Below are 9,833 nucleotides of genomic sequence, written 5' to 3' on the forward strand. Positions count from 1 at the left end.
GCCCGTCTTGGCCTCCCAAAGTGCTGGGATTACAGGCTTGAGCCACCGCGCCCGGCCTAATTTTTGTATTTTTAGTAGAGATGGGGTTTCACCATGTTCACCAAGCTAATCTGACTCCTGACCTCTAGTGATCTGCCCGCCATAGCCTCCCAAAGTGCTAGGATTACAGGCGTTGAGCCACCACACCCGGCCGAAATACAGTATTTGATCCAGAAGCTGAGACATTGTCATGTTTTGCCGTGATTATTTCACTTACATTTTTCCTTCACTCCTCTCTTAATCAGCAAATTCCGGACCCCAGCTGAGCTCCACAATGATAACTTCTCCCTCTCCACCATTGCCGAGGGCTCTCACCCAAATGTAAGGAAACTTTGCAACACTCCCCGTACCTCCTCCCCCCATGCCCGTGCCTTGGCTCACTATGATAACGTTATCTGTCAGGTAACTTGTTTTCTTCACATCTCTCCTCTTATGCATGCTTTGGCCCCTGGCCCATGTCTGGTGTCTATTTCAAAGTATGAAATCCCCAGAGAGCTCTGGAGGTCAGCCTAGGGCAACTGGGTTGGGCAACAAAGGTGGGAATAAGCACTTGATGGTGTATCACTTATTTGACAAGCAGAATTTTAAATAGAAAAGGCCTTTTTCTTTTTAAAATTTTTATAGAGATGAGGTCTCACTGTGTTGCCCAGGCTGGTCTCAAACTCCTGGCCTCAAGTGGTCTTCCTGCCTTAGCCTCCTAAAGTGCTAGGATTGTAGGCGTGAGCCACCTGCCTGGCTGAGAAGATCTTTTTCTAGGATTACTCATGACTTTTTGCTTCATCTATGCTTTAGAAGTCTGATTATTGTCTGATTTTCCATATCAAGGAGAAAGGCTCTGCTTTCACTGCTGAGGAATTTCATGATAGTCAGTGAAGCAAATGGTGGTTGCTTTTTGGGATGGGTGGAAAGAGTTCTGTGTCCTTGCTGCTATTTGAAGACCCTAAGAACTGGCAGGGTTATACACAGCTGGTTGGGGCCAAGGCCTGAAAACAAAACACCGGCAGAGCCTTAAGTCTAGGAATAATCCTGTTCTTAGGAAGATGGGCTTATAAATATCAGTTGAAATCCAATAAAAGATCCCAATAGACCATTTTCTAAAGACTCTGGCCTAGTGTATTGCCTGGATTAGACTGACCTGTAAAATACTAGAGAGAATTTCTAAAACAAGGCAGAAACCATCCATATCCCAAATCGTGCCACATCCAAATCCTAAATTCTCTATATAATGCAGGTTCCATACTTCAAGATAAACGCATTTTTACACAGATTATTACACAGATAAACAAGCTAAACTGAGACTGCAGACTGAAGCAATGGAGTTTAAGAAGAAATTTAGAAGATGTTCTTAGAAATCATGGACCATAGAGTGTCAGACCTCACAGGAGCCTCAGCAATCTAGACCAATACTGTCCGGTGGAACTTTCTGTGAAATAGAAGTGTTCTATATCTGCTTTGTCTACTACAACAGCCACTAGCCACTTGCAGCTGCAGAGCTCTTAAAAGGTAGTTAATGCTACCACATTACACAGTGCAGACCTAGACTCCTGGGCTCAAGTGATACCCCTGCCTCAGCCTCCTGAGTCGCTAGGACTACCGGCATGTGCCACCACACCTGGCTCATTATTTTAACTTTTGTAAAGATGGGGTTTTGCCATGTTGCCCAGGCTGGTCTCAAACTCCTGGGGTCAAGTGATACTCCTACCGCAGCCTCCTGAAGCGTTAGGATTACAGGTGTGAGCTACCATGACTGGACTTTTTCCTTTTATAGATGGGGAAATTGCAGCCCCAGAAGGGGGAAGAGAGAATAAGAGTAAATGTGTGGCCTCATTCACAAAACCCCAGAATAGGAAATCTTGGCCTAGTACAGGAGAAGTAAATGGGTGAATTTAAATATGAAGTGAAAGAGGTAAACTTAGGATAATTTTTTAAAGACTTTGATGTAAAGGGTAGAAAAAGAACAGATTATTTCACTTGGTATGTACCAAGATACAACAAGTAAGGTCAAGATGAACATTATAACCAAGGAAACACTATGTCTTATAAACTCTAAGACTGGTCACCTTGTTCATCAACCCACAGAGATGTAGGCACCCTGAGGGCAGGACAGAGTCTCGCTCGCTCTTCTCGGTGAGCACATTACCCTGCCCTCTTCAGTAACATGCACACAGTCAGCAGTTGCTGAATACTAGTGAGTGATGGCCTGCTACGGGGGCTCTCGGTTCCACTGGCCAGTCTGCCATCCTGCAGGTGGCAGCAGGTCTGCCACGGCGGGAGCTCCTGTAGCCAGCATGTTCACTGTCCACGGTTGGACAGAGTCCTCCCACTCTGCCTGACAGAGTGCAAGCGTCCTTAGGAAAGTTTCTGACCCTTGTATTTCTGGTACCATAACTTCAGACACCTTCCCTCTTCCCAGAGAATGAAAAGAAAGAGCTCCTCTTGGAGGGCTTGGCTACACACCCAGTGCAAAGGTTTCTTGTTCTTGGCTGATCCAGGTTTGTGGAAAGTGAGGTTTTTGTACCTGAACACTGCCACTGACCGTTAGTTGAGAAGATGGCAAGCCTTGAAAACAGCAGAGCAGGGGGTGGTCAGCCGCAGAAGGGTGGTGGTCTGCCACAGTGGGTGGTTGGCCACAGGCAGTGGTGATCTAGCATGGGGCTTGGGGGTCAGCTACGGGGCGGGTGAGGGTGTTGGCCATGGTGAGCTGTGCCTGAGACGGGGTGATGGGGTGGCCAAGGCAGCACTCAAGCCATCCCTTAGGAAGCAGCAAGATCTGGCTCTGGTTTTCTCCTGGCTCCTCTTAGATCTTGAGGCTGATGCCTTAATTTTTTTTTTTTTTTGAGACGGAGTCTCGCTCTGTCGCCCAGGCTGGAGTGCAGTGACCAATCTTGGCTCACTGCAAGTTCCACCTCCCGGGTTTACACCATTCTCCTGCCTCAGCCTCCCAAGTAGCTGGGACTACAGGTGCCCGCCACCTCGCCCAGCTAGATTTTTTGTATTTTTTAGTAGAGACTGGGTTTCACTGTGTTAGCCAGGATGGTCTCGCTCTCCTGACCTCGTGATCTGCCCGTCTCGGCCTCCCAAAGTGCTGGGATTACAGGCTTGAGCCACCGCGCCCAGCCCCACTTTTTTTTTTTTTTAACCGAATACCCAGACTCCAAGGAGATTGAGGCTGGTGTCTTTCTGTCAGCTTGTGCCCAAGGGGGCATCATCCTCTCGTCTCTGAAAGCACTGTGGATGTGAGGGGTGACTCTCCTATCCAGCAGGAAATGTACTGGTGGATTTTCTACCTTCATCTCTAATTCTCTCCACCTCACCCAAAGGTCAAACTTAGTCATATTTAAGATCTTGTGGGCATTGATGATGAACACTGTTGCCACTTGTTTATGAAGTGAAGCCCTGCTCACTGCTACAGCCGCCACACTGACTGCCTCCAAGGGGTGCCAGCAGCCGGGGAGAGTGAGAAATCCTCCAGATGAGCCGGGAGGAGAGACGAGGGGGCACCGGAGTCCAGCCTGCCTTGTGGCCTCTCCCCACCCCTCTCTCCCCACCCCCAAACTCCTTGCTGGTATTGGTGTTCTCTAAAATTTTGGAGAGTTGTATTTATTTTCATGGAGGCGTTATTTCTTTTATATAAGCAAAATAGGTTGAGCAGGTCAATTTCCTACACTGTTTCAATCACCTCTACCAGCCACACTCTGAAAAGATTGCAAACAAAAACATCTGGGGCTTTGGGCCTGTGACAGGGAAGTGGCTGGTATCTGTGCCAGTGGCACCTCCTTCCCTCCTCCACTCCTCTCTGCCCTCAGGCTGATGTGCGGCTCTGTAGCTGGCCGGCCTTAGGCTGAGTCTGTGTGAGTGTCTTGTGTAGCTGAGCAACCAGCCTTGAAGGGTATGTCAGGAGGCACGGAGAGTGTAGGAAGCTCCAGGCGCTCCAGGCGCGCTGCGTGAATGAAGCCACCAGAAACCCAGGTCAGCTGCCCCAACACTGGGCTGCCCTGGTGGTCCCCCCAACGGTGCTGTGGAGACCATGGGGGTAACTTGGGTTGTGCTAAGATTTGACAGACCTTCCAGGATTCCAGTTTATTACTAGGGTTTCTCCATTGATGCCCCTGTGCTTTTTTCTGTTTGTTTGTTTTTTCCTATTTAACTCTTTCTCACTTCCCAGACTCTCCTCTTGCATGTATTTGTTAAAGCACTGACTGCCCACCCTCCTCCAATAGACGTTTGCCTCTGACCAGTGGGGTCCAGACCTGAACCCACATGACCCCTGGGTTGAAGGGTGCCCATATTGCTGGGGTTGAAGGCTGGGAGCAGCGAGTCCACAGTGGTTCCTAGAAACTTAGGCCGGATGTTGATCCAGCTCCCTTGTGATGAGGTACTTCTGTTAAGTCAAAGGCAGTTGGACCTGCTGTGGAATTCAGCTACCCTTGGCTTAATAGGATCAAGTTCTAGAGCAAACACCTGGGTTAGGAGAGCCCCATCTTGGTGCAGACATTCCTTTGCCTGTTGTGTTTGTTGGAGGTATTCAGCTTGTCTAACAGCGCTGTTTGCGTATCTCTTGTTTTTGGGATATGCTTCTTCCATCCCTTGGCTCAGAAGGCAGTTTTCTAATCTGGACCTCATGAGCCCTCGAGGGGTCAGGTTTAATCTGGGAGCCCACCTTCATGGCATCAGAGCTCTGAGACCTGAGTCTGTGAGGAGTCACTTAGTCCACTTTTCTTCACATTATGAGAATGTTTCTGTACCCCTGTATGTCCCCAAAGAATATGTGATGAAGGAGTTGAGGGTGAGAGGTTATCTTGAAAGACATAAAAGCAAGTTGTATCCTTGTAAGAGGAGAGGTGAGTATAGGTCCTCTTGTCCTGTTTCAGATTTTAGTGTGATTCAAAGTCCATCCTATATAACGATAGTGTTAGCTCAGCTCTCAAGCTTTCATGCCCATGGTTTCCCCCAAACAGTACAGAAGTACACGAAATAAAAAAGTGCAGCTCTACTTCACCCCCACTTCCCTCTCCATAAAGTACACACATGTGTGTATATATATACATACAAACACACACCTATATCTATATTTTTGAAACATAAATGAGATTTTGCTATACATATGTTCTACCCCTTACTTTTTTTCAATCAGTGTATCATGGAGATCTTTCTGTCTCAGCAGATGGACATTTATGTCGCTGCACAGTGTTTTCTGATTCTAAGCAGTGATTGACCATTCAACTGGCTGCACATGCTATGTGCAGCTGCCTTGCCTCACGTATGCCTCAGTACTCTATGAAGTTCATTGTCTTGTTCTTGTCTCATTGGGAAAAGAAACATGCGTTCCCCTTCCCCTGTCTATAAATCATGTGTGAAGTCTTTGAAACTCTACTAAATTGTCCTCCTTAATCTGGGCCTCTGGAGAAGCACTGAGTGAGGCTGTGGGCATTGGGCAGCTGGCAGTGATTTCCGTACTCACAGAACTCGTGGATGCCCCGGTGTCCTGTGTGTACAAGCACCATGGAAAGCCCAGGGTCTCTCCCTACTTTCTTTCCAACTCATCACTCCCATAACCTAGTGCTGTTATGGGTCAAACTCAGTAGCAGGCAGCACAGACGAGGACTCACCAGACTTCTGTGGAGAACACCCTGGTCCTTAAGCATGATGGTAATCTTGAATTTTGGTAGTGGTTGAAGCAAGAATGGCCTTAGCTAGCTGGTCAGATTAGGACACTCTCTACCTTCTTGCCATCCATGAATCTGCCTTAGTGGTTACACACCCTCTTCCATCAGCAGAGTTCCAAGCACTTACAACAGCTATTTGGGGCACCAGAGAAAGAACTGAAGCCCACTGAATAGTACTAGGTATATTCCCCTTAGGTGGTCCTAAAGGAAATGAGTAAAGCAAGAGTTGCCACAGAAGTTCTCTGAATGTCCAGAATGTAGACCTGGAGGACTTCGTGCTAGTGTGGGCTTCCTGAGAACCTTTAAAAGGCAAATTCAGGCTGGTGTGGTGGCTCACACCTGTCATCCCAGCACTTCGGGAGGCCGAGGTGGGTGGATCACTTGAGGCCAGGAGTTTGAGACCAGCCTGGCCAACATGGTGAAACCCTATCTCTACTAAAAATACAAATTAGCCAGGCATGATCGCGAGCGCCTATAATCCCAGGTTCTGGGGAGACTGAGGCACGAGAATCCCTTGAACCCAAGAGGTTCAAGATTGCAGTCAGCCGAGATCACACTACTGTATTCTGGCCTGGGCGACACAGCGAGACTCCATCTCAAAAATAAATAAATACATACATACATATATACATAAAATGCAAATTCATCTCAGGGTCAGGAGTTTGTCAGAGAGAGCTTGTCACAGGGCTGTAGGCAATATACATGGGTTATTACATTAGAATCAGCAGTGCGAATATCATGTGATGCAGAGTGTGGCAAGCCATTGAGGCAGCCAGGTTCATTCGGGCTTGGATTGAGGACATACCTTTTGGCAGGTTCACTTGTGACAATGAGAGGCTGACACATCTTTGACCTCTACTCAGAGGACATGCTCTTACTGTAGGGAGAGAGGCCCCTAGCATAGCCAGGAGCAGTTCTGCACTTTACCAGTCCTATGCATACCCCACTGTATACACTGATGAGACATGTTGCCTGACCAAGACATCTTTGTGAAAGCAAAACTCAACAGGATGGAAGGTCAGAGGAAGGCCAGGCTCAGCAGGCCACGCAGGGCTCATCAACACATGAGGCTATAGAGGCACCTGGGCCAAGGGACTCTTTCTTCCCGATCTCTGTTCAAGAGAAAACCTTGGACATGGCCCAAATTAAAAGTATTTGTAAACTGATTACTATCAAGTTTTCCTCTCTGCCTGGCCATTGCTTTTAAGGATGACTTTCCTAAAAAGTTGCTGCTAATGAGTTACTTTGGTTCCTTTTAGTTAATTCAAGTCTTGGAGCTTTTTCCTTGTTTCAGTGATGCTTCCTTCAGCCAGATAGAAAAACCTGATATTATTATTTGATTGCTGTATGCATTGTCTTCCCCCACCCCAACTTTTTCCCTCTTCCAGGATGATCCTAGTGCTTCCCACAAAATCCAGGAGGCTCTCAAATCCTGCCTGAAAGAGGAGGAGTCATTTAACATCCAGAACTCCATGTCGCCCAAACTTGAGGGTGGCAAAGGTGACCAGGCTGACTTGGATGTGAACTGTCTTCAGAATAATTTAACCTAAAGCAGAGCAAGAAGAGAGGAAGCAGGGCTGGTGGGTGGGGGGTAGGGGGAAGAAACGTTATCTCCTCTTGTACAGAGTCTATTTCTTGTAACCATTTGTTAAACTCTTTTCTTTTTCTGATCTCATGGCATGCTTTGATGTATTTTGTACAGGAGGCAAAAAAAAAATACTTAAAATAAGCAAAGAAACTGAACAGAATTGCATACATTGGGTTGTTTTGTCTGTGCTGTCTGTACATTGCTTCTGCTGCTGTGATTTCTAAACCTGTGCTGTTATTCAACTGACTTTTTTTTGTACTTTGACCCACCTTTTTTTGAAATACCAGTAAAAAACAAAGTTCTTGAAATAAAACTTTTTAAAAAGTTATTCATTTTCTTAGTCATTGTGTCCACTCCTTTAAGTTTGAGTTGAGTTACCTCCACTGAAGATGTTTATCTATTTATTTATTTTGAGGTGGACTCTCGCTCTTGTCGCCCAGGCTGGAGTGCAAGGTTCACTGCAGCCTTGACCTCCCCAGCTCAAGTGATCCTCCCACCTCAGCCTTCGGAGTAGCTGGGACTACGGTGCATTCCAACACACCTGGCTAATTTATACATCATTTTTTTGGAAAGGCAGGGTCTCACTATGTTGCCCAGGCTGGTCTCAAACTCCTGGGCTCAAGCGATCTTTCATCTCAGCCTCCCAAAGTGCTGGAATTACAGGTGTGAACCACCGCACCTGGCCAAGGATGTATATTTATTTATATTTATTTATTTGTTTATTTATTTTTTGAGACAGAGTCTCACTCTGTTGCCCAAGCTGGAGTGCAGTGGCGTGATCTCGGCTCGATGCAACCTCCACTTCCTGGGTTCAAGTGATTCTCATGCCTCAGCCTGCCAAGTAGCTGGGACTACAGGTGTGTGCCACCAGGCCTGGCTAATTTTTGTATTTTTAGAAGAGACAGGGTTTTACCATGTTGGCCAGGCTGGCAAAGATGTATATTTAAACATGTTTGAAATATCAGAAATGTTCTGTGTGTTTGTCTGCTTAGGCTATCATGACAAAATACCACAGACTGGGTGGCTTAAACAGCACAAATTTATTTTCTCATGGTTCTGGAGGCTGGAAGTTCAAGATCAACCCAAGAGGGTTGGTTTCTGATGAAGCCTCTCTTCCTGGCTTGCAAATAGCTACCTTCTCATTGCATCCTCACACGGCTTTTTCTCTGTATGCATGTGGAAAGAGAAAGATCTTTGATGTCAGTTCCTGTTCTTACAAGGACACCAATGCTATTGGATTAGGGCCCCTCCTTTATCACCTTTTTAATCTTAGTTAGCCCATTAAAAGCCCTGTCTCCAAATATAGTCACAGTGGAAATTGGGGCTTCAACTTATGGATTTTGGGGGAACACAGTTCAGCCTGTAACAGTCTGTTTCACCTATTATTAAGAATACTCTGGCTGGGCACAGTAGCTCTTGCCCACTGTAATCCCAGCACTTTAGGAGGCCGAGGTGGGTGGATCACAAGGTCAAGAGATCGAGACCATCCTGGCCAACATGGTGAAACCCCGTCTCTACTAAAAATACAAAAATTAGCTGGGCGTGGTGGTGCGTGCCTGCTACTCGGGGGGCTGAGGCAGGAGAATCACCCGAACCTGGGATGCGGAGGCTGCAGTGAGCCAAGATCATGCCACTGCACTCCAGCCTGGGTGACAGAGTGAGTCTCTGTCTCAAAAAATATATATACACTTTCATTCTTTCATAGATGTTTAGTAAGCTGGGCGGCACGGCACACACGTGTAGTCCCAGCTACTCCGGAGCCTGAGGCAGGAGGATCGATTGAGTCCAGGAATTCTGGACTAGAGTGCGCTGTGATGATCAGGTGTCCACACTAAGTTTGGTAACAGTATGGTGTCCCCTGGGAGCATGGGACCACCAGGTTTCCCAAGGAGGGGCAAACCAGCCCAGGTCAGAAGCAGGAAAGGTCAAAACTCTCGTGGTGATCATTAATGGGATTAAACCTGTGAATAGCTACTGCACTCCAACCTGGGCAACACAGCCGAGACCCTACCTCTAAAAATTAAAATGTTTATTAGGCACTTACTCTGAGCCAGCACTATGCTAGATGCTAGGAATACTAAATGAATAAAATAGACCCAAACCTCAACAAGTTAGTAGTCGGCTTGAGAAACAGACATAAACAAACAATTATAACAGTGTGTCAGTATTATAACAGTGTGTCAGTACAAATATTTAGAATAGTGTGTCGGTGTGTAAAAAGCTATGAGAGTTGGAGTTAAGATTTCAGAAAGGGGCTGGGCGCAGTGGCTCATGCCTGTAATCCCAGCACTTTGGGAGGCCAAGGTGGGAGGATCACCTGAGGTCAGGAGTTCGAGACCAGCCTGGCCAAAGTGGTAAAACTCCGTCTCTACTAAAAATGCAAAAATTAGCTGAGCATGGTGGTGGACACCTGAAATCCCAGCTACTTGGGAGGCTGAGGTAGGAGAATTGCTTGAACTCAGAGGACGAAGGTTGCAGTGAGCTGAGATCATGCCACTGCACACTTCAGTCTGGGTGACAGAGCAAGACTCCGTCTCAAA

The 9,833-nt window shown here is 46.9% G+C and overlaps 1 protein-coding gene across 3 annotated transcripts in view; it reads left to right on the forward strand.

Annotated features, from left to right (window-relative positions):
- The window catches only part of CSPG5 (chondroitin sulfate proteoglycan 5 (neuroglycan C)), a 17,712-nt gene extending 10,091 nt beyond the window's left edge, over window positions 1–7,621 (forward strand). The window contains exons 3-4 of one of the 3 annotated variants that reach the window (XM_011939202.1): window positions 285–441; window positions 7,094–7,621. In XM_011939202.1, coding sequence (XP_011794592.1) covers window positions 285–441; window positions 7,094–7,255 — 319 coding nt within the window. In that variant the 3' untranslated portion in view covers window positions 7,256–7,621. The remainder of the gene's footprint in view (window positions 1–284; window positions 442–7,093) is intronic. The other 2 variants (XM_011939203.1, XM_011939201.1) reach the window with 2 other exon arrangements.
- Window positions 7,622–9,833: the final 2,212 nt, after the last annotated feature.

Source organism: Colobus angolensis, unplaced genomic scaffold, assembly GCF_000951035.1.
Source record: "Colobus angolensis palliatus isolate OR3802 unplaced genomic scaffold, Cang.pa_1.0 Scaffold18, whole genome shotgun sequence".
Classification (NCBI taxonomy): Eukaryota; Metazoa; Chordata; class Mammalia; order Primates; family Cercopithecidae; genus Colobus; species Colobus angolensis.